Source organism: Magnolia sinica, chromosome 10, assembly GCF_029962835.1.
Source record: "Magnolia sinica isolate HGM2019 chromosome 10, MsV1, whole genome shotgun sequence".
Lineage (NCBI taxonomy): Eukaryota > Viridiplantae > Streptophyta > Magnoliopsida > Magnoliales > Magnoliaceae > Magnolia > Magnolia sinica.
In genome coordinates this window covers 55,748,850-55,774,081 of record NC_080582.1, presented here as the reverse complement: position 1 = coordinate 55,774,081, position 25,232 = coordinate 55,748,850, and the positions used below count along the sequence as shown (strand labels likewise).

Here is a 25,232-nt window from a genome sequence, read left to right as displayed (position 1 = left end):
ATCCCTTATCCTTTATTTCTTTGATTCAACGGTCATGGCTTCTTACGGTGTCGTAGGGAATATGTTTGTCCAAGAGCTTGCCAGGGATGGACAAGATCCACCTCTTCCATACATCGCGAAAGAAGATGACAGACCAACGAATGTTTCTTCTCTTGCTTCTCCCATCCCAGTTGTAGATCTTGAGCTGCTTTTCTCCTCAGATGGTGATTCACAAACGAGTGAGATGGACAAGCTTAGATCTGCTCTCCATTCGTGGGGCTTGTTTCAGGTAAAACACACACACGAAACTCTCTTCTTTTCATCTCATGTGCTTTGCTGGCCCCACACGCAGCACACGTGGCCAACCTGGCAGTGTGTGGAGCATCTGGCCGGTGCGTAACGTGGCCCACTCTTTGATCTGCTCATCCGGTACAGAACACATGCGCACGCATTGAGTTTAGATGATGGGCAGGTCTTGTTGAAGTTGAACCGTTTACGGTTATCATAGGCGTCCTAAAATCAATTTTGGGCTCAATCCCTGAAATGAGCAGGCAAAATGGATGAACGGCCTGGACAAAACAGATACATCATGGTGGGGCCCACAGAGCTTTTACACCAGCTAGCTGGCTGGTGTTGGGGTCACTAGCCAAACCGCGTCCAATGATCAGAAGCCTGGTTTTTTAGTATGTCATCTTAGTGCAGGTGCAATCTTGTGCAAGGTTCGGATGTACCTCTAGGGATCCGAACCTTATGCCTAGAGCCGTACACGAACCGAGTTAGCTCGGTTAACTGGCTCAAATCGACTGTGTTTGAAACTGAGTTTGAGCCGAGTCAACCTGATTTTTCAAGCTACCTCAAAAAAATTTTGAGCTAAGTTCGAGCTTGTTCGATCTCGAATCAACTTGGATCTAACCTCGACTCGAATCGAACTCGGATCGAACCAGTTCGGTGACTCGGTTGTTTTGATATTGATGTTGCTCACCAAGCGTTTAACAAAATGACTCAATGAAGTGTCTGCGGGTGGTGAGGAAGGTATGGATATGAAACAAATACCCTTACATCTTGATTTTGATGCTGCCTACTTAGTGTTTAATGAAATACATATAAACCTGCTACTGTTTTACGTACCATGAGAAACTGAAGGTGCACTCCATGTGTCTTAGAAAATGCCACACAAGTTCGAACTCGGCTTGAACTAGCTCGAGCTGCTGACCAAACCGAGCTGAGCTGGCCAGTCAAGATCGAGTACCGAGCCGTGCCAAGTTCAAGCTGAGTTTAGCTAGTGGCCGAGCCGAGTCGAGTTGTGCCAAGCTCAACTCGGTTCGACTCATGTACAACTCTACTTATGCCTGGTGGGTGACCCAGCCCTGGTTTAGACTCGGGCTTGGACCTATTGGCTTGTATGTGGGTTAGGCCTATTAATTTTTGGGCCAGACTTGGGTTCAAGTCATTTTAGCCTGACACATAAAGGCTCCACACTAAACCTATACTTGTGTGTCCTCTTCACCAATGGATGAATTAGGAGTAGGATGTATTAATTTTCAGGCCAGGTTGGGTAGGGCCGGGTAGACTGGGACCAGACATGTTTTCGGGGTTGGGCTTGGGTATAGCATTGCCCCAACCAAATCTGGACCATTCCAGGCATGTTATTAGCCACATTTGTCTGGGCGTCAAATGAGTTGGATAAGGGGAATTCGTAAGAAAAGAAATCAATTCGAAATAGTTATTTAGTAATTATTTTCCAAGGTATTGTGAAAAATGAATTTTAATTTATTTCATTCTTCCATGGTATATTTTATTTACAAGTGAAAATTCATAATTCATTTCATAGATGTTATATTGAATTTCGTGCTTGAGAAATATAAAAAATAAGAACTATAATAATTATGCGACAGAATCTATCATTTTCTTTACAAATCTGAATGGGAACTATTTATCAAAAGTTCACAAACCATTTTAAAGTTGGAAATCAAGAGCAAATTTTAGAAATTAGACTCCATGGGAATTCATTTCCCAGCCTTTCCCAGGCCCCAAACACATATTTAGCCGGTCATAAGTGGAATACATTTCCCAAGTTTTTGGTTTCCCAAGAGCCAAATGATAGTTCTTCTAACCAAACTAATAACAATATCATTGAAATGTTATTTATTAAGCATAGGCATAAAATAATAAGAAGTGTAATTTTTTTCATTTTTTTTTTTTTTTTCATGAAGCTCGGATCCAATACAAACGTTTGAAGGTCTACATTAAAATACAGAAGGGTACCTCTTTTCACTGTAAATATTCAGACAGTAAAACACCCTTGTTAAGTTATCAAATCACAGGCATACCCCTAGAATCTCTATTCCACTTTGAAGTTTGAAATGGGGCCACCTTCTTTAATTTGAGTGATCGACACCGTCCATCCGTTTTATCATCTTCCTTTACAATTAGGACCTAAAAATTTCGCGAATCTGATTGGTGGGTGGGTCGTACGAAATTTTAACCGCGTGTAATTTGTGGATCATTAAAAGTAATCTGGCTAGTTTGGTCCAATTGATCTTTTGATCCACCTCAAATGCATTTCACAATATTACTATTAAATTTCAAAGAATGGAATGGATTATGAAGATAAAAAATGGTGAGCCGTAGCTATCTTCCCACGTACAAGTGCTCTCTCCTTGAGCGCCGCAGGACAGGAGCGGGTTAAGTGCATCTCCTGCCGAACCCAAGAATGTCCTGCCCCTTACCATGGGTTCCGCCTTGATGTATGTCTTCCGTATCCACCCCGTCCATCTATTTTTCCAGATCATTTTAGTGGATTTGGAAAATAATTAATAAGACCCAAATATTAGGTGGACCATATTCTAGGAATCGGTAGAGATTAAGCGTTGTACCCTTAAAAACTTCTAACGGCTCATGGAAATGTTTACTTAGTGTTTATGTGCCATCCAATCTATTGATAATGTCATACATCCCTTGATAAAGCTAAAAGAGAAAAAACAACTTTATCCAGAACTTTTTTTGCCCATTAACGGTCAATCACCACTGTCTCCTATGTTATGGTCCACCTGATAAATGTATCTGTTTCATTTTTGGGACAATGTCCTAAAATGATATAGAAAAATGATTAGACTGCATAGATCCATTATACATACATCAATGTGGGCTCTAACGGTAACAGCGGATTGGCTGGTGCACACACCAGCTGTTCAGCAAGTTATGTGTGCCTATCATGAGGTATATTCAAACCGCCCATCCATTTTTCGAGCTAGTATTAAGGCTTGAGACCAAAAATAAGACATATCTAACGATCAAGTAGACCACACTGCAAAAGCCAGTGGGGGATTGACGTCGACCATTGAAAAGTTTTGGATCAATATGAAAATTTTTTTACTCTTCATTCAGGTCTGTGACCTTATGAACAGATTAGATGGAAAATAAATGTTATGGTGGGCCCTATGAATTTTTTAACAGTAAAAATCATTATCTCCACTGCTATTTGTGGTGTGGTCTAGTTGATCTTTGGATATGAATCATTTTTTTTGGATAATGCTCTAAAATGATCTCGAAAGATGTACCAACGGTGTGAATATAATAAATACATTATTGTGGGGCCATGTAACCTTGATCTCCTTTGAACCGTTCGTGCAACTTGGAGCTCGAGGAGCGTCAGCGCTCGTCTTCGCACGGCATGTACCTACAGCAACTATATAGCTGGTGTGTGGTACACCAGCCAATCTGCTTCCGTAAGATACACACTACATTGTTTTAGTAGGTGGTCTCACCGAATGAACTCCCTAATAAATGCCCACGATGGTGTGGAGAGTTGGGCACTCGACTACTCAGACTCGTAGAACTCGTTCAAATGGGACTTAGCCCAAGCCGAATGGGTGTTTCTGTCTGAACCAAGTAGGCTTTGCCCAATCCGAATTCAAACTGAGTTGAATTTTAGTTACCCAGTGAACTCGACCTGACTCGACCCAAAACTTGATCTGGTTAGACCCAACTCAATCCGAAACCGACTCAACTCGAATTTAGGTATACATATAATAAAAACTCATAATTTATAAGTATCTTTAACCCTATACGCCAACTCTGAACCCACCCCGACCCAAGTCGATCTGAAATCGACTCGACTCGGATTCAAGTATATATACAATAAAAAACCATCACCACCCTCCTCTCTCTCTCTCTCTCTCTCTCTCTCTCTCTCTCTCTCTCTCTCTCCTCTCCTCTCCTCTCCACTCCCTCCCTCATCTCTCAACCTAAATCAATGCCAACTTGAACTGACTCTGTACTTTTGACTGGATCGGACTCGGTCCGAATTAGTCCATGTCAAACCCAGACTCGGACTAGTTCAGAGATGCTGGGCTCGGTACCGAGTCGAGTTGAGTTCGGGTCAGGCCTATTTCAAAATAGGATCAGGTCGAGTCAGCCCTAACTCGGCCCGACTCGACTCGATGCCCATATTTAATGGTGTGTTTAGGGAGCAAACAATGGACAATTAAGATTTGTGCGTCTCTATGGGTTCAATCATGACGTATATGTTTTATCCACTCCATCCATCTACTTTCTCATATCAATGTAGGTTTGAGCCCAAATTTGAGGCAGATCCAATTCTTATCTTGATCACACCATAAGAAAACAACAGTGATTAAACAACCAAATTAGAGTTTGATTACCACTATTTCTTGTGGTGTGGAGCACATGAAATTCAAATATACCTCATTATTTGTATCATGGAAAAAATAAATGCTTTGAAAAAATAAATGCACGACATGGATAATATAGATACATCAGTGTGGAGCCCACATAACACTGAAACAGAGTACACCCGAATCTTGCTCTGGTGGGTCAACTAAAGTTCAGTGATCTTAATTAACTTTGATTCAGCTCGTAACTAATGTCAAGCCTGCAAGGATCATGTTCTACGTGTTAGTAAATTTTTTGCATGCATGGGGCTTATTTAAGGTGCCGAAACGGAGTCGACCCCATTCTAACACAGGTGGGGTCAAGTAAGGTTAACTAGGGTTCAATGGCCTTAATGGCCTTAACTAGGTTCGAAACTGGTGTTGAGTCTCTTAGGACCACATCCGAGTTGTCAGCGAATTTTAAGGCCCAAATGGGTCTCATTTAAAGGGTTGAAATGAAGAAGACTCGATTTCCACCTGGGTAAGGTCAAGTAAGGCCAACTAGAGCTTAGTGACCTTAACTGACTTGGATTTGGATAAAAAATATTGTCGAGACTCATGGAATAACCTCGAGCGTGTCAGTGAAATTCCAACCTCAACAGGTGTCATTTGAGGCACAAAATAGATAAACCCTATTATAACCCAGGTGGGGTCAACTAAGGTTCAGTGGCCTTAATCGACTTGGATATATATTGAAACTTTTGTCAAGACTCATAATACCACCTTCAACATGTTAGTAAAATTTCGGCCCAAACGATGTTCGTTTGAGGCACCGAAACAGATTAGACCCTATTCTTTTTTAGGTGGAGTCATGCGGGGTCAAGTAGGTTTCAATGACCTTAACTAGCTCTAATTAGACTCAAAATTGGTGGCTCAACTCTTAGGACCACATCCAATGTGTCAGTAAATTTTTAGGCCGAAGTTGGCTCGTTGGAGGAGTCAGAACATAGCAGACCAAATTCTGGCTCAAGTGAGGTCAATAGGGTCAACTAGGGTTTAGTGGCCTTAACTAGCTTGAATTCAGCTTGAAACCAGTGTCAAGCCTTATAGGATCATGTCCAACATGTGAGCAAATTTTTAGTCGAAACAGGGCTTGTTTGAGGTAAAGAAACGAAGTAGACCCAATTCTAGATTGGGTGGGGTCAACTAGGGTCAACTAGGGTTTAGTGGCCTTAACTGCCTCAGATTTGGATTGAGGTTGGTGTTGAATCGGCCTTAACTACATCGGATTTGGATCAAAGCTGATGTTGGGCCTCATAGAACCACCTCCGACGTGTGAGTGAATTTTTACCCCGATTGGGGCTCATTTGAGGTGTCGAAACATATGAAACCTGATTCTACCTCAGGTGAGGTCATGGGTGGCGTTAAACTTGAAAAGCCCTAGCTATGAGTCCTAAAGGGGGGTTGAATAGGACTATGCCAAATTAAAACTTTAACAGCGGAATTTAAATGAATAAAGGAAAGATAGCACTTTAAACAAATTATAATATGGAAATGTAAAGCAACCTCAAATAGAGAGATTGATACCAATGTTGTTCTAAGGACAACCTTGCACCATAAAAACCAAGAGTTTATGGCAAGACAACCTTATTAGAACAATTTGAATATCAAAAACTCAAATTGAAAGGAAATAAAGGAAATAGCAAGAAATAAATTCTAAACTATTACAGCATTCCCCACAATGCTTGAAATGTAAATATTACAACATTCACATCCGCACATACATCCCACAATTTTGAATGATAAAAGAAATGAAAATAACATAAACATTCAAATCACAAGGCACAAAGAATTATAGTGGTTTGCCTGTATGTACACCAACTATTAAACAATAGCCACACAGCTTGCTACTCCACTCCTAATATCCTCACACAGGGGATATTACCGTTCACTATGAAAATTAGATTTTTCTCAGGTTCACTCAAAACCTTCACAATTGTCTTTTAAATGGGCTTACACAATTCAAAAACCCCCACTTCTGAATTTTCTGGCTCTCCTTAGATAACTAACAGATTGAGATTTTTCTGGCTTAATCTCAAATAAAACCAAAAGAAGGAAATTTACAATAATGTAAAATACCTGGATTTCTCCTTTTGTTGCAGCCCGGAAGAACCAAGTCAGAGTAGAAGTTCGAAAATAGAAGTTCAATGTCCAATACTCACTTAAGAAATGGTTCTAGGTTCTAATTGATTTTAAATTAAACCAGTTGGGCTAGCTCTATTTGATTTTGATTCCAAGAAGAATGAATACAATAATTCCCCTTTCAAATTAGATTGGAAAATAGAAACAAAATCAAATCGACAAAGCTAACAAAAGAGAATATAAAATATGCACAATGTAGCTTAAAAAAGAGCACAAACTTATCTCAGAGTGATGCCTTGATTTTACTTTTAATTCGATATCAAACTCTCAAATTCGTGCTTTATTTATAGATGCAGAAATCGCACCTTCGACTGGTCCTGAGGACACTACGACTGGTCGTAGGTCAAACAGATTTTTGAACATTGAGCCAATTGAATAAAATCATTCCATGACTGGTCATAGGCTGTTCATGACCGGTCGTGATACCTCCACGACTGGTCGTGACCATCCTACAACTGGTCGTGAGGCACCAGGTTTAGTCGTTGTAGTTTAAGTCGTAGATCTTAGACTGGTCGTATGACGAGTCATGCACTGTTCACATGACTAGTCAAGTAGAGTCCAGGACTGGTCGTGGACGAACAAAAAATTTTACAAAATTACAACAAACTTAGGACTAGTCTTGGAATTTCTTGGACTGGTCGAGGTAGTGCTAGGATTAGTTGAACAGAGTTCAAGACTAGTCTTAGAACAATCTAAATTCATATAAAGTGATTCAATTTGAATTATATATACAAAATGACCTACCCTAAGGTTAATCTAAGGTCTTTCATACCTGGGACTTGAAGTATGAACATTGAAACTTCATTTTTTCAGATAATGGTTGGCCTTTGAAGATTATGAAGCTTGAGATCTCTACATGATGTAGCTTGAACTTGAGATCTTCTAAAGCTTGGATTTGTCATTCTTGAGTTGTACTTTATCTTGAGTTGAACATTATCTTGTGTCTTGAACAAGCACTCTCCTTTTCGATGTAGCTTTAAAAACTCTAAACATTGAAGCTTACAGGAGTGGACAAAGTACTTGACCTTGCATTTCTTGAAGTAGATTACCGTTCTTTCTTAACTTGAAGCATTGTAATACAGTGTCTTGATCATATAAATTAACATGCTACACAAGACACAGATAGTGTTTTCGGCACCACAAAATTTGACAACCAAAGGAGCAGGAAACCATAACACTTACAAAACTGACTTAGATTCTGATCTAAATTAGTCTTGACCTTTAAAGAACCACCTCCAACGTATTAATGAAAATTTAGGCCAAATGGGGGTAAACATAGTAGGCCTAATTCTAGCTTCAATGGGATCAGTGGGTTAACTAGGGTTCAATGGCCTTAATTAGATGGGATTCCATTTGAAACTAGTTTCGAGCCTCTTAGGATTATGTGCAACGTATCAGTGATTTTTTTTTTTTTTGTCCAAAAGGGGCTCGTTTGAGGCAACCAAACAGAGGAGACTTGATTCCAAATCAAGTGGGGTCACACAGTTCAACTCGAGTTTAGTGGCTTTAAATGGCTCTGATTTTGCTCGAAACTGGCACATCTGATGTCTCAGTGAAATTTAAGCCTAAACAAGCATCGTTTGAGGTGCTAAAACGTAGTAGACCCGATTTCAACTCAAGTAAGGCCAAGCGAGATCAACTAGGGTTCAGTGGCCTTAATTCCTTGGATAGGGTTTGAAACTGGTGGCTCACTTCTTAGGACTAGATTCGATGTGTGATCAAAATTTCAAGTCAAAATTGGCTCATTTGAGGCGTTGAAACTAGTGTCAAGCCTCCAAAGATTAGGTCCGATGTGTCAGTAAATTTTAGGTTGAAACATGTCTCATTAAACACACTAAAACAGAGTAGACCCGATTCTAGCTTGGGTAAGGTCAAGCAGGGTCAAATAGGGTTCAATAGCCTTAACTAGCTTGAAATTGGGTTGAAACTAGTATTGAGCCTCATAGGACCACATATGACATGTCAGTAAAATATTAGCCCAAATGGGGCTCATTTGAGGCACTGAAATGAAGTAGACCCAATTATAGCTTTGGTTGGTTCAAGTGGGGTTGATAGGGTTCAGTTGCCTTGATTGGATTGGATTCGACTCAAAATGGGCGTCAAGCCTCGTAGGACCACATTGGAGGTGTCATCCAAATTTCAGCTAGAGCGAGGCTCATTTGAGCCTCTAAAACATAGTAGACCTAATTTTATCTCAGGTGGTGTCAAGCGGGGTCAATTAGGGTTCAATGGCCTTATCTTTCTCTTATTTGGTTCAAAACTAGTTTCAACCCTCGTAGGACCATGTCCGACATGTCAATTATTATTATTATTTTTTTTTGTAGCCCAAATGGGGATATTTTAAGGGCCAAAACTTGAGTTCGCTGCAGCCTCATTTCAATAGTGGTAAACCACAAACCTACCTTTTCCTAAGGCTGAAAGTCGGGCAGGTTAAGTCAGGTTGGTGCTCAATCATAGCCCAACCCAAGGTTCCTATACCTCAACCCTAACCCAACCCAACTCAACCTTGGGTTGGGAATTCTCAACCCAAGCCCAACCTAAGCGAGCTCGGTCGGGTTGGTCAGGTGGATACATGCTAATATTTTCATTATTAAATTTGTTTATTATATTTCAATATATATCTTGTTTTTTTTGTATTTATGACTTTATTAATTATATATATAGTTATTTATTGTAAAAAACCACATTTTTTCTAAACAAATAAGCTAAAATATAGGACAACTACTCCTTTAAAAGTCATGTTGTGTAGCATGCAATTTATTTAGAAGAGAGAAATTTGGCCTATCTTGTTAGCTCGAGTCATCGGAAATGATGTGGACCAATGAGACCCAATGGCACTAGAATTTTTTATGCCTTCAACACAAACGATCCACACTCAATTATAATTTATAAGTAACTTATGTATCGATCAGGTTCAGGTTGAGTCGGGCAACCCTAGCCCGACCCAAATTTTATCGGGTTGGTGTTTGTATAGCGCAAGCCTGAGACCGGACCCGATACATTTTGCCCGAGGCTAACATAATGTCGGGTCGGTCGAGTTGAACCCACCCAACTTTCAACCCTACCTTTTCCTATCATGAGATCGACCTTTGCATTAAGTCAGCCTGGTTTTTAGGCCCACTCCCTAAAATGAGATTTTAAAAAATGGCAAATGGTCTAATTTGCAATAAGTATCAGGAGAGTAGGGTCCACCAAAATTTTGGTTGTATGAAAAAGTCATGTCTCAAATAGGGTGGAGATTAGGTGCAACCCCATTATTTCCTGTGGTATTGTGGTATGGTCCACCTAACATTTGGATATGCCTCTTTTTTTGAGTTGATGCCCTAAAATAATTGTAAAATAATATATTAATGGAGTGGATAAAAGAAATACATTATGTTAGGGCCCCATTGAGGTGTCGAAATGACAATCTACTGATTTGGGCTCGAGTGGGGTCAACTACCATGGAGTGGCTTAAACTGGGTCAGATTGACCTCGATATTGGTATGGAACTTCTTAGCCCTAAGTTAGGCTTTTCAAAGAAATTTTAACGCGAACAAGGCTCATTTGAGGTGCCATAATGGAGTGGTAAATTTGTGTGGAATAGCCTACAACAACACACGAAAGCGTGGAGGAGCTAAGGAATAAATGGCTATAACATAGAGGGTAGTGATTAGGACTAAATAAAATTTATGTCATTTAACACCCATTTTCTTAAACTAATATACTAATTTAAACTAAGACAATTAACTCTAATACTTCCAAACTAATAGAGGGTCCAATTACATAAACTAGAATAGATATGCCAACCAAGCAACTAGTTTATAAACATAATAATGAGCTAGTGTGTGCATTACAAGTTAATGCCTAGCATACAATTCAATTCAAGCAACCATGAAATTTAACTAATCAATCACATAAGAATGAATAAGAATATATGCAATTCATAATCACATACACAAGCATGTATAGTCATTCGTTTTCCCTATTCCACTCCCGATTGATGCACTCTCCTTGAGTGTACCGATATTTACTATTGAGGTTTTAAATGAGGTTCAACTCTAAACTTTATAATCCTACACAAGGACTAAGGACCTATATAAGAACCTAGCGTACACTCTCTCCGAAAGCTACTGGAAGAGACTTTAGTTGGTTTTCTATCGACTAACCAATAACCTCAGTCCTAGTTTAAGGACCTACGTTTACTCCCATTGGAGGCTCCCAGAAGATACTTTAGTTGGTTTTCTATCGGCTAACCAATAACTCAATCCTAGTCTAAGGATATACGTTTACTCTCGTTGAAGGCTCCCACAAACTAACATATACGCACCCATGTCCTGTGAATTCTACCCTACATAAGAGCCTAAGTCCTACACAAGAGCTTATCAAGTTTGGGTTACAAACTCTTGTCCTCAATCATATATAAGGAAAGAGAGTATGAACTCATACATGACACTTGTCAAATTAATTCTCGTTGATGCGTCATTCTTGGGTCACTTCTTCAAAGCTCTCCCGTGCTTAAATCAACTCTTTAAATTACCCCTCGATTGTTGATGTTAATGCTTGCTAGTGTTTTAGCTCTAAGATCAGACACCTTGCATGTAATTCTCCATTAAGGTTACCAAGGTGATGGGAGGTTGGGTGAATCTCTTACAATACATGGGAATATTGTAATTTTTATTAAATTTACCTACATTGATGCTTTAAAGGATTTATATAAGGATTTTACTATGATATCAAGTCTAATATATGGAACAAGGTTGAGATCAAGATCAACTTTTTCATCGAGGTTGGAATCCTCTTTCAAGTGATGAATCACAAGTAAGATAACCTAAATTTCATGGATTTAGGGGATATGAATGTGAAATATGAGTGGAGAATATCATATGCTTCTATTGCACCAAAATTTCCAAAAACTTAATGCCATTTTATAAGAAATAATTTTCCAATGGATATAAAACGACCGGTGTAATGGCTTTATCGATCAGATCGAGGAGGCCCTCGATGTGATTGAGAAATATAGGATTCCAACTGAAATATTACTGGATAGTTTTTGCACTACCTACTCGATGTTATTGAGTGGGACTTCGATCCTATAGAAACCTATCGACAACCTGTCGATGAGATATACTCGAAAACTTTTTTTTTTAGCATACAATTTCATAGTGGCTTAGGACATCTTATAGCCTTATTTATCACATTCTAATTATGTTTCTAAGGCTAAGGAATGATCAATAAGGTTTACCTATCAAGATTAGGATCATCTACAGATTAAAGGATTGTTTTGGGTCAATGTTAAGGTTACTAAGGCACCTCGTATACTTGTTTGTTGCTTCTTAATGCTCATGTCTTCTTGTGTCTTCAATCTTCAGCTTCTAAGATCTCAACCGACTTCATGACATATGGACTCATGTGATTGGTAGATAAAGTACACAAATCAGTGCACTAAAAGTAGACCCAATTCGGGCTTTTGAGGGGTCGAGTTAGGTTTAGTGGGCTTAACTAGCTCGAAATCATATCAAAAATAGTGTCAAGCCTCCTTAGGCCATGCCTAATATTCTAGATAAATTTTGATTGAATGGGGCTCGTTTAAGGCACTGATATAGAATTGACCCAATTCAGTCTCTAGTAATGTTAAGTTGGGTTCAATGGCCTTAACTGGTTTGGAATCAACTCGGAAATAGCGTTGAGCCTCCTAGCTCCATGTCCAACATGGCAGATATATTTCAACCCGAACGGGGGCTTATTTGAGGTGTTGAAACAGATTTGACTTTATTTAGACTCAGGTGGGGTCAACTGCGATCAACTGCGGTCAAGTTAGGTTTAATGGCCTTAACTGGGTCAGAATTAACTCAAAATCAGTGTTGATCCTCCTAAGTCCATGTCCGACACGCCAAATAAATTTTGATCCGAACAAGAGTTGATTGAGATGCCAAACTGGAGTCTACAAGATTTGGGCTTAGGTGTGATCAAGAGGGATCAAGCTGCATTCAGTGGCCTTAACCAATATTTTAAGTGTCGATGATATCAACCAATATATCCCCTGATATATCTTGTATTTGACTTGTGTGATACGAAATGCACAAGTAGTGGGTTATATCCCACATGTTCGATCCGATGAGTATTTTCGATTCTTTTTTTTTTCTTCCATAAATCATGTTAAAAGTCGTGTCAAATTGTTACAAATGCATGATTTTTCATGTTTTGCATGAAAATTATAGATTGTGAGCTTTGATTTTGAGATTTGGAGGAGATGGGCCGAGTTGCAAAAAATTGAAAATTTGAAAAAATTTTCAATTTATCGCAAATCAGTTGTAATCTTTGTGTTAAAATATAAAATCAAACATGCATATAAACTAATCTAGTGATTCTTCTTTTGATTTTGAATGTATTGCTTGTGTTTCCATACATCTTCTTTCATTTATAAATTATATGAATATACTTGTCTCAATTAAGTTAAAGCATAGATTATGACCCTATACAAAGAAAACCTATTATTTGCACTTATTTTGTTGTAATGTTTTGATTTATAAGTGTGTATTTGATGTCTTTTTAACAATCATTTAACTTTCATTGAAAAATTCGACCGATTTCCCAATGTGTCCCCATGTTCAAACAACAACGAAACATTACGCGATGCAACCAATATATCCCATGCGATAACTGATATGTATCCGCATCTCAAAGGTGCTATACATAACGTGATACTAATATTTTGAACAATGGCCTTAACTAGGTTAGACTCGACATGACATTAGTGTCAAGCCTCATAGGACCATGTCTTGCATTCTCAAGAAATTTCAGCCCAAACAGGGCTTGTTTGACACGATGAAACAGACTAGGCATGATTCAAGCTTGAGTGGGGTCAAGTTGGGTTTATTAGCCTTAATTGGGTTAGAACTTGTTTGAAACTGGTATCAAGCCTCCTTAAAACATGTCTGAAATTCTAAATAAATTTCGGCTCGAACGGGGCTTATTTGAGACACAAAAATGGAATAGTCCTGATTTAGGCGCTAGTGGGGTCAAGTTAGGTTTAGTAGTTTAACTGACTCGGAATTGGCACGAAATTGATGTCGAACCTCCTAGGTCCATGTCTGAGATGCTTGAGAAAATTCAGCCCGAATGGGGCTTGTTTGACACACCAAAATAAAGTAGACCTGATTAGGTTGGGTATGGTTAAGTGGAGTCAAGTTGGGTTTATTACCCTTAAGTGGGCTTGATTTGGCTCAAAACTGGTGTTGAGCCTTCTCGGACCATGTTCGACATTCTCAAAAAATTTCTACCCTAACAGGGCTCATTTGAGGCGCTGAAATAGGGTAGACCCGATTTAGGATTTAGTGGGATCAGGTGGGATCAAGTTGGGTTTAGTGGCCTTAACTAGCTTGGAATTGGCTCAAAACTGGTGTAGACCCTCTTAGGTTCATGTCTGACATGCCTGGGAAATTTTAGTAGGAACTAGGATCATTTGACGCACCGAAATGGGGTACACCCAATCAGGCTTTGGTGTAGTCGAGTTCAGTGACCTTAACTAGGTCAGAATCGGCCCGAAACTGTTGTCGAGCTTTTTAGGTCCATTTATAACATTCCAGAGAAATTTTGGCATGAACGGGGCTCATTTGAGTTGCCAAAACGGGGTTGACTTGATTTGGGCTCGAGTGGGGTCAAGTGGAATCAAGTAGCGTTTAGTGGCCTTAACTAAGACAGAATTGGCTCAAATTTTGTCCGGAGTCTGCTAGTTTCATGTCCAGTATACCAAAGAAATTTTGGCCCAAACGGGGCTCGTTTGAGCTGAGGAAATAGAGTTGACCTGATCCGAGTTTGGGTGTGGTCAAGTGGACTCAAGTTGAGTTCAGTGGCCTTAATTGGCTCAAAACTGGTGTTGGTCCTTCTAGGTCAATGTCCAACATGCTAGAGAAATTTTAGCCCATTTGAGGCCACTGAACCCAACTTGATCCCACTGGAGCTCAAATCAGGTCAACTCCATTTCCGCGGCTGGAATGAACCCCGTCCGGGCTTCCTTTTTTTTTTGATATGTCAGACATGAGATTAGGGGGCTCGACACCAATTTCAAGCTGATTTCGACCTAGTTAGCGCTATTGAACCCAACTTGACTCCACTTAATCCCACTCATACCCAAATCGGGTCAGCTCTGTTTTGGTGCCTCAAATGATCCTCGTTCTGGCTGACATTTATTTGTCTCGTCGGACATGGACCTAGAGCCTTGACACCAATTTTGGCTCAATTCTGACATAGTTAGGACCACTGAACCCAACTTGAGTCTATGTGAGGGTGATTCGGGTGAAATCAGTTTCGGTGCCTCAAACGAGACTCATCTGCTGAATTTTCTCTAGGACACCTAACATGGGGGTAAGAAGCTCCATACTAATTTTGGTAAGAAGCTACATACTAATTTTGAGATTAATCTAACCCAGTTAAGGCGACTTCACCCCGGTTGACCCACCTGAGCCCGATTAGTGGCCAGTGCTTATGGGCTCCACCATGATTTATATGTTTTATCCATACCGTCTGTCCATTTTTCCAGATCATTTTAGGATTTGATCCAAAAAATGAGATACATCTAAATCTCAGGTAGACCACACCAAAGGAAAACAACAGTAATGGAATATCCACGTCCAAGAGTAGAGGAGCCAATTAGGTGTTACCCTTACCATGGGCCCACCTTTATGATGTGTTGTATATCTATACTGTCCATTCATTTCTCCTGCTAATTTTAGGACGTGCTCTCAAAAATTAGTGTGGATGGAAGTCATCACAGTGGGCCTCACAATTAGTGATCCACCCGAACTGCACCCCTAGTCACGAAATCGTTGGTGCATACTGAGTTAACTCAATACACTTTCATCATACTGTGAAAACTCTGTTAGGCCCACGGTGAATGTATGTGGTTTATCCATGCCATCCATGCGTTTTTTTCTAGCTCGTTTTAGTGGTTGAGCTCAAAATTGAAGCATATCCAAAGTTCAAGTGGACCACACCACAGGAAACAGTGGGAATAATGATTTCCACCATTGAAACCTCCTAAGGGTCCACAGTGATGTTTATTTGTCATCCAACCTGTTCATAAGATCAATTAGATACGGAAGAAGGGAAAACAAAAATATCAGCTCGATCCAAATCTTCTGTGGCCCCAAAACTTTTTCAAGAGTATACTTTCAATTCACACTGTTTCCTATGGTGTGGTCCAATTGAGGTTTGGATATGATTCATTTTTGGGTTCAGGATCTAAAATTATCTACTAAAATGGATGGACGGAGCGGATAAAATACATAAATCATTGTGGGCCCACAAATTGCTTTCCTAGTCATGTCCCATGCATGGAGAGCGCACCAGGTCTTACCTAGGCAATACTTTAGTTGGTGTTACCCTTACCCTTTTCAAACCAGCTTAGGACGGCTTCCCAAAAATTAACCAGATCCAAACCTCAGGTGAACCACACCAAAGGAAAGAGTGGTGACTGACAAACCACCATTAAAAATTTACCAGGGCCCACAGTAATGTCCAAAGTAATGTTTCTTTCCATCCAAACCATTGATAAATTTAATCATACCTAAATGAAGGGAATATATAAATATCGGCTGGATCCAAAACTTTTGTGGCCGACACAGCTTTTAATGGTCACTCACCGCTGTTTCCAGTGTTATGGTCCACATGAGGTTTGAATCTCGTTAGGTTTTGGATTATACCATAAAATTATATAGAAAAATAGACGGACCACATAGATATATAAAAGAGTATAGTCTAATCCTCCGCTTGCCAGCGCAAGAATTCCTTGTTTGTTGCGTTGAATTGTACTAATCAGCAGGAAACAGAAAATTCTCTGCTCGTGGTAAGATGAATTCCTTGATTGTAGCCGTTGACTGAGACCAATCACAGAATAGGAAAACAGAAAGCCTCAACTTATGGTAAGAGAGGATCCGAATTCAAAATAAAATTTTGATTAAGGTAGGCCCCACAATGGGAGGGTTACACCCAATGAGGTGTTATCCGGGTAACACTAAGTCCTCTTCCCATCACATGAGTGATGACGGATTTCCTGCAAAAGCCTTTCCCACGGAGTTTCCGGTACTATATGCTACACCAGGATGTTTGAGAAATCTACCATGTCCGTCCGTTTTTCTTGATCATTTTGGGAAATTTAGGCAGATTCAAAACTTAAGTGGGCCGCACAACAGGAAACAGTGGTAGGGAAATGTCTACAGTCGAAACCTCCCTAGGTCCACTGTGATGTTTATATGAAATCCATACCATTCGTGAGGTCATTCTCACTAAGATGAATTGAAAACATATATATATTAGCCTGATCCAAATCTTTTGTGGCCCTACAAATGTTTCAATGGTGGACATTTAATTTCATCATTTTCTATTGTGCGGCCCACTTGAGTTTTGGATCTACCTGTATTTGGCTCCCATGTCCTATATTGATATTGAAAAATGAGTGGACGGGGTGGATTTCTCATAAACATCAAGGTGGGCCACAAACTAGCTTAGCATTGAAGGAACTTTCCGTGAAAGAGTATTTTTCTGGCCAGAAGTGGATATCGAGAGTATTTTTATTTTTTATTTTTCAAAATGATGAAAACGCCCATCTAAAGAGTAAAGAAGGGTGGGGTGTTTTCCCTTGTGGGGTGGCCTACCTGAGATTTGGTTTGGATTGATTTTTGGATACTAAGGAAAACATCGATGGACACACTTGATGGACGGATTAGATATCATGCACGAGCCATGATGAGCCACATGGAACCACTTGTACAATAAGCTTATCCTGCAAGCGTTTGGAGAGGATCCGACCTCTTTATCTAGTGGTATTTCCGAATCAAGCATTTTCAATAATTTTATGCTATAAATTTTGTAATTCATAAGGTTAGCCCACAAATATATTGATCAATCAAAACCATCAATTAATAAGGAAAAATTAATTAACTACTAATCCAAATTATCATTGATTGAATTAAATCCCTGACAGTTAGGATGAGAATTAAGGATTAATGGACGATAATTGAGACACTGCATGAGAAAATGGAGCTAAATGTTGGAGATGATTAAGGTCAGTGATCATCTGCCAAGTCACCTACCATGGAGTCAAGGCCTTGGATTGAGTTAAAGGCGTTTGTGCATGGTGAAAGCGAGAGAAATCAAATCAAGTCTACTTCTTCATATGCATTGAAATTGTATGGCGAGATGCCAAGACTATACATGAATGCTTGGTGGACCTAAGGAATGAATGGTCATATCGTAGAGGGGGTGATTAGGACTAAATAAAAATTTACTAATTAAAAATTAATTGCTTAAACTAATATGTCAGTTAAACTAAGAAAGGTAATTTAACACCAAGGCTTCAAGCCATTAATGGATCCAATCACATAGGCTACAATACATATGCTAATAAAACAATGAGCTTATAAATGATAGTATACATGTGTGTGTATGGGATGTGCTATTTTTCAACTCGTAACATTCATCTAATCATGCATACATATAATTCACTTAAACAATTACATAAGCATAATTAAAAATGTGCTCAAAAGATAATCCCAAACACAAGCACATATAATGGTTTGGTTTCCCTACTACACTCCTAGCTAACGCACTCTCCCTAAGTGTACCGAATTTCATTATCGAATGTTTTAAATTAGATTCACCTTTAACTTTTATAAGTGTACACTCCCACCGGAGGCCTATATAAGAACTTACCTATGTACTCACCTGTATTGGTGACCTATACAAAGACTTACTAAGTACACACCCATATCAACGACCTACACAAAGACTTACCCACATACACACCTATGTCGGTGACCTATATAAGGACTTACACACATACTTACCCATGTCAGTAGCAATACAATCCTACACAAAAATCCACCCTAAGTTTAGGTTACAAACTCCACACTCAATCCTACACAAGGAAGGAGTGTAAGGACTCTTACAATTGACAACACTTGCTTGATTAAGTCCCTTTTGTAGTACCTTCTTGGGTTACTTGATCGATGCTCTCACATACTTCAATTAGCTCCTATTTTACTCCCTCAATCGTTGATGCAATTGCTTTGTCAATGCTTCAGTTCTAAGAATTTTTTTTTAAAAACTTACATGAAATGCTCCATTGAGGTGAATAAGGTGATGAGGTTAGTTAAAATTTTCTACAACTAATGAAAGTTAAACTCATAAGGGATTCTCCTTAATGGACACTCTAGAGGTTGATAGACACTAGGATTTGCTAATATAATCGTTATTTAAACTCTAGAGAATGCTTGAAATCATGATTTATTTATTTTTTGTAGAAGAATTTGAAATGGTTATTAGAGTGAAGAATTACTAGGAAGAGAAAATGAATCTCATTGAAATAGAACCTATGAGGTATGGTAGAGCTTGGGATACACAAAGGTCTCTAAAATGCCAAAATTCATGAAATAACCAAAGATCTGAATACAATATTTAGAACAAAAGGCCCTAACGGATCTCTAACGGCTAGGCTTAAGTAATCGAGCCTGGCCCTCGGTCGATCGAGGTAGGTTAAAAATGCTTGAATGAACTCACCGGACGAGCTTCGTTCGAGCACACCCTTGACTCTGCTAGTTTGGACAATTTATTTTTTAGCAGCTCAAGATAAGGATCATACAAGGGGATGATGTTAACATGGATTAAGTTATCCAAACTTATCCACTAACTATGACAATATTTTAAGCCTATGAAAAACTAAATAAGCTAGTCATAATATATTTCACATTAAACTTGTACTACATTCCCTAAGGATATAGAATCCTCATGAAGTCTCTCAATGAATCCATCTCAATCATATCCATTGCATGTTTACACAATAACATGAGCAATAAACAAAACATTAATGAAGAAAACATATATAATTTATTTCATTAAAAGAACATACATTCCAATAATCTCTCACCTGTACTTTAAGTCAAGTATGATACAACTATAATTCCCATTACATCAATGTGTTTTAAAAAAGTCTTGTTTAAGAGTCCATTCGTAAATGGACATCTAGATTGTCATGAGTGCCAATATTCTCAAAGATCTCTTGATCATTCAAATACTCTTATATAAGATGATAATTACTCAAAATATTATTTATTCCCTCATGGTTTTTAAGTCCCTTTTTTTGAATTATAACAGTAGTATTATCATAGTAAATTATAATAGACCTCTTCATGTAGGGAACAATATACAGTTTTGTAAGGAACTTCCTAAGCCAAAATATCGCATTTGTTGCCTCTGTAGCTGCAACATATTCTACTTACATGGTAGAGTTAGCAATACACTTTTTCTCTACAATCCTCTAAGACACTTTTCCACCTCCCAACATTAAAAAAATATAACAATAGGTGGATTAATAGCCATCTCTATTTGGAAAGAGGCATTGATATAACTAGTAAATGACAAGTCTCTACTAATAAAAACCAAAACATAATTATGAGTTATGTCTAGATATTTCATAAGTGTTTATAATTGTCCAATGTTCCTAACCAAGATCACTTTGATACTGTTGATAATACTTATGACATGACATATGCTAGGTTGAATGCATTTCATAACATACATCAATTCACCAACTGTATGAGCATGTGAAATCCTCTGCATCTTATCCTTTTCTTCATCAATTTTAGGAGTTTATTTTCTGGATAAGTCAACGCCATTCAAGGCATTCTCCTCTTTGGAAATCAAGTACGAAATAAATTTCTAAGATTTGTATGCCTAATACATAATTAGCTTCTCTAGGCATTTAATATCAAACTATTTGGCATGTCAAACTTTTGTAGAGGTAAGCATCTCAAGTCATTACTTATCATCAAGATATCATCCATAATGAGAAACACAATTTTATTCTCACTCACCTTGAAATATATACAAGGTTCCTCTATATTTTAAATGAAATTGAAACTTTTGATGGCCTACATAAATATCATCCATAATGAGAAACACAATCTTATTCCCACTCACCTTGAAATATATACATGGTTCCTCTGGATTTTAAATGAAATTGAAGCTTTTGATGGCCTAAACGAATGTGTGATTTCAGCTGCAAGATGCATGTTTCCATCTATAGATTGATTTATGTAGTGCGTTTCACGTTAAACTTATCTTACTTCATTCACTAGGGATACAGAACCTCGATGAAGTCTCTCAACAAATCCATCACAAACATATCTATTCCATATATAGACAATAACAATGAGCGATAAACAAAGCATTAATGAAGCAAAAGTTATAATTTGTTGGAATAAAAGGGCATACATTATAAAAATAGTCAATGTACTAAAAGTGAGAGATAATTAAGGCCAGTGATCACTAACCAAAGTCGCTCACTTTAGAGTGAAGGCCTGGATTGAGTTCCTCTGTAGGGTTTTTAGTAGCAATTAAGGACTTGTTAAAGGCTAATTGTTAATTATTGGGGTGCATTTTTAACCATGGGACAAAAAAGGCTTTATCAAGAAGATGGGAATGCCTTTATGAGAAAAAAAGAGCCAAATATGAGATAATGATTAAGGCCGAAAACCACCTCTTGTAAATCCCTATGTCAACATTGACCACCAGTGAAATGGCACCAACTCTTAATGATTGCGGGCTAATGTTCATGGATGGATGTTCCAATGGTCAAAATTTACCTTTGTTACCCATTTCTAACCATTCAATCTATAAACCCTTCTTCCAGCACTGGTGATGGATTGAATGGTTATAATTTTCCAATAGACGATCGTTCCATGGCTATGTTTTGAATACATTGCCAAAGTGCACCATTATGGTTTAAGGGGTAGGTACCATGCTCCAAATACATTCGCAAAGTACACCATCTATGGTTTAAGGGGTAGGTACCATTTATTAAACAAGATTTGATGAAATATATAATTTTTTATTTTTGTAAGTTTCAAACATTTTCTCATAGGCTCCTACAAAATAATGAATTAGGTTTTGTGCTTTCAGGCAATTGGTCATGGAATTCCAAGTTCTTTAATCGATGATGTGGGTAAAATAGCCAGAGAATTCTTTCATCTTCCAACAGAGGAGAGAAAAAAATACTCAAAAGCAGTTTGGACTGAAGGAAATGGGACTGATGAAATTGTTTTGGAAGGCCAAGCCATTGACTGGAATGACCAACTTTACTTACTGGTTCTACCAGAAGATGAGAGGGATTTGTCCTGTTGGCCTGAAAATCCAAGCTCTCTCCGGTACTTTTCTTACTTTTAGCCTGGGAAAATCAATGGAGATTTTAATGAGAATTAGAATCCTATTGTTGAAAGATTTCGAAGAAATGTTAAGGCGATGAATGCAAGGATAGATCGATGAGGCAATTTTTGTCATGTTCTAACTTGGTACACATGTATTAGATTGGAGTTGTTCAACGGGTGGAGATCCCATGGAAATGCACTAGCCCAAAAGTCAGGCCAGTCCACTTATCAAGTTGTGTGCAGATTTATGAGAAATTTGGACAGTTGGAAAAGGATGATCAACAATCTATATTTATTGTACGTGTGTGGACCGGTTTGATTTTTTTGGATCAGGACATGTTCATGGTGGGCCTCACCTTACGAGTGATATGGATCTTGCACAAGCATCTGAATCTAGCGCTTGTGCTATGGACTGCCTCTTTAGTCTCTCGTTAAATTCCTCTTATCATTTCACAATAAGTAATGTTTTATTAAGTTTGATTTAGGTGGGAATGATGAAGAATGGGCACACATCAGAGATTTCATGGTGAGTGCACTCCAAAAGGACCCATTCATCATGTCCACTCATGCGTCTTCATTTGGAGGGCCTTGCCGATGTGTGGCAATCAGGCACGCTTCATTTGTATACAATGAGATCATTCCTTGGCAATGAACCATGCCCGCAAAGTATGATAATCTATTCACATGCACACAGTCATTGTAGACATGGCACTCCCTCAATTCAAACTATCGAAATCATTGGACCATTATCAATCGAACATGGCTTCAAAATTAGATTGATTAATTGAGATTTTTTTTTTTTGGTCGAATTTGGAATGTAGACTTCCATATGGTTGCAAATCCTTTCACGGTACAAATCTCATAACCTCTCTCTTGTGGCTGCCTCTGATTTCGATGGTTCAGACTAAGTTATAAGCATGACACATGCAATGGCCGTGTACAAAGCGCATGGATGATCATACTCTACTACTGCATCAAGAGTGGTTTAGCCACTGTGATAATTGTATATGTATATACATAACCTTTTTCTCTCTTCAATGAAGTCAGAGAAGAGATTATTCTCTCAACCCTTATTGCAAGTTCCATGCATTAGAATACAAGTTTGGTAAGCTATATCCCAAGTGATTTGTACTTATACACAAAATGCGCTCAGCAACAATTCAATGACAGCGACCCACCTTCTTCTTAACATTCGATCTTTGATTAGACAATGATAATACTTGACAAGAACCTAGCTATTGGCACCCAAGAGATTGGTTTTGCAGTACACTTGATTCTCTTTCTTTGTTTTTGGCCATCTCTTTGTAGACCTATTAAGGGTGACCTTGCCCATTCTTTTGATGATTGATGCATTTTACTTTCATTTACCAAACGAAAGAAATGTTTTAGGGAAATCTTGAATGAATATACTAAGAAGATAAAGGTGGTGATTGAGGTAACCCTTAAAGCCATGGCGAAGTTGTTGGATTTAGAAGAGGACTACTTCATAAAGCAGATCGGGGACAAGGCTACAACATTCGCGAGGTTTAACTACTACCCCCGTTGTTCGCGGCCTGATCTTGTTCTTGGTATCAAATCCCATTCGGATGGAAGCAGAATCACCATTCTTTTGCCGGATAAATTGGTGGATGGTCTTGAGGTCCTCAAAGATGGCCAGTGGGTCAACGTTCATGCCATTCCCTATGCTCTGATCATCAACGCGGGCGACCAAATGGAGGTACTCTCTTTTTTTTTTTGTGTAATAATGATCACTATATCATTCACTGATGGTTGAGGATGAGTCTGTTTGGTGGGCCCCATTCTCTGATTGAAGGTTCATCATGATCAGACAGTGATCATATTTTCTATATCTCTACAAAATAACATCCTAGCCAATGATGCAACTATGTTTGCATTTTCTCAATCTTAATTTAAGAAGAAAATAATCAGTGATGGGATTCTTTTTCATGGTTTTTGTTTGCAGATAATGAGCAATGGAATTTTCAAGAGCCCAGTGCATCGAGTGGTGACAAACTCAGAGAAGGAGAGGATCTCTTTGGCCATGTTTTTAATAGCTGATGGGGAGAAAGAGATCGAGCCTGCAGACCAATTGATAAATGAGGACAAGGGGCAACCAAGATTGTACAAGAAGTTAAAGGTTAAAGAATATCTTGAAGTCTTCTACCAAAATTTTATGCAAGGAAAGAGATCAATCGATTTGGCCAAAGTTTGAGAACTTTCAAATTAATATGGTGTAATGCATTTGTTTAAAGAGGTGTTGTTTCAGCTATGACTTGTGAGACAGGATGGTGATGTAGCTCCGAAAGAAATATAATAAAGAAAATGAAAGAAAAACTTTGTTGCTATAATTTGTTCCAAGAGTACATAAGCCAAATGAAAATAAAAAAATGAAATAGCTTAGGGATTCAGTACTCACACAAGGGGTTGGGGAATCACTCACCCAACAAAGGATATCTTGGGGGCTCATTCGCCTTAATGATTGGGGAATCATTCACCCAAAAAGAAAGGAATCACTCCACTCACAAATACAAAGTTTGTAAAAAAAATAACTCTCGAATATCATCTCTCGTGAAAAGACTATTACATATATAAGGGAAAACCTTGAGTATAATATACTTCTTCTTGGTGTTGGTGTACCAAGGGCTACATCAGTTTCCTGCCCATAAAAGAATGCATCCTTAAGTTTGGCTTGATAAACTTTTTCACATTCTTTTGTCAAGATTTCATAATTCCTCATCATTGATCCAAATATCTTCATATATATCAAGGCCTGTTCTTCCACTAAATGAGATATTTAGTATAGGCATCTTGCCATGTACTCATAGACTGTCAATAGAAGGTTATTAGGTCATGGAAGTATCATACTTTCATAACTGATTTTGGAGTTGGTCACCCAATACTTGCTTTGAGTTTCTCTTTATCTACTTTGATACCTTGAAATGAGACAATATATCTCAAAAGGACTACATTGTCAGTCATGAATAAATATTTTTTGAGGTTGACATATACCTTTTTTTCACTCAAAACACATATCCAATGGTCTCTGGATGCTTGAGGAATGGCCAAAACTTTGCAAATAGCAATACTTTTACCTTCATTTGGTCTAATCATTTCATCGAGCATTTTACAAGGACATTTTTCATAAGTTGGTTTGTCATCATTAAATCTTATATTATCTTCTGCACTCCACCTTCATTTGATTTGATAATTTCATCAAACACTTCATAGGCATCTTTGTCATAAAATGACTTAATAT

At 38.4% G+C, this 25,232-nt stretch overlaps 1 protein-coding gene across 1 annotated transcript; it reads left to right on the top strand.

Annotated features, from left to right (window-relative positions):
- Window positions 1–2: 2 nt before the first annotated feature.
- LOC131258396 (jasmonate-induced oxygenase 2-like) lies at window positions 3–24,301 on the top strand. Its single transcript, XM_058259710.1, has 4 exons — window positions 3–268; window positions 21,732–21,976; window positions 23,366–23,693; window positions 23,940–24,301. Exons 1-4 carry the CDS (start codon window positions 35–37, stop codon window positions 24,186–24,188), a joined length of 1,056 nt encoding a protein of 351 aa, XP_058115693.1. The 5' UTR covers window positions 3–34; the 3' UTR covers window positions 24,189–24,301.
- The last annotated feature ends 931 nt before the right edge of the window (window positions 24,302–25,232 follow it).

What these genes read in the sequence shown, in the direction of transcription:
- LOC131258396 (XM_058259710.1), top strand. Translation starts at nt 35, where the DNA reads ATGGCTTCTTACGGTGTCGTAGGGAATATGTTTGTCCAAGAGCTTGCC. An exon ending in ATTCGTGGGGCTTGTTTCAG is followed by an intron (nt 269 to 21,731) that starts GTAAAACACACA and finishes TTGTGCTTTCAG; the next exon opens with GCAATTGGTCATGGAATTCC. An exon ending in GAAAATCCAAGCTCTCTCCG is followed by an intron (nt 21,977 to 23,365) that starts GTACTTTTCTTA and finishes GAAATGTTTTAG; the next exon opens with GGAAATCTTGAATGAATATA.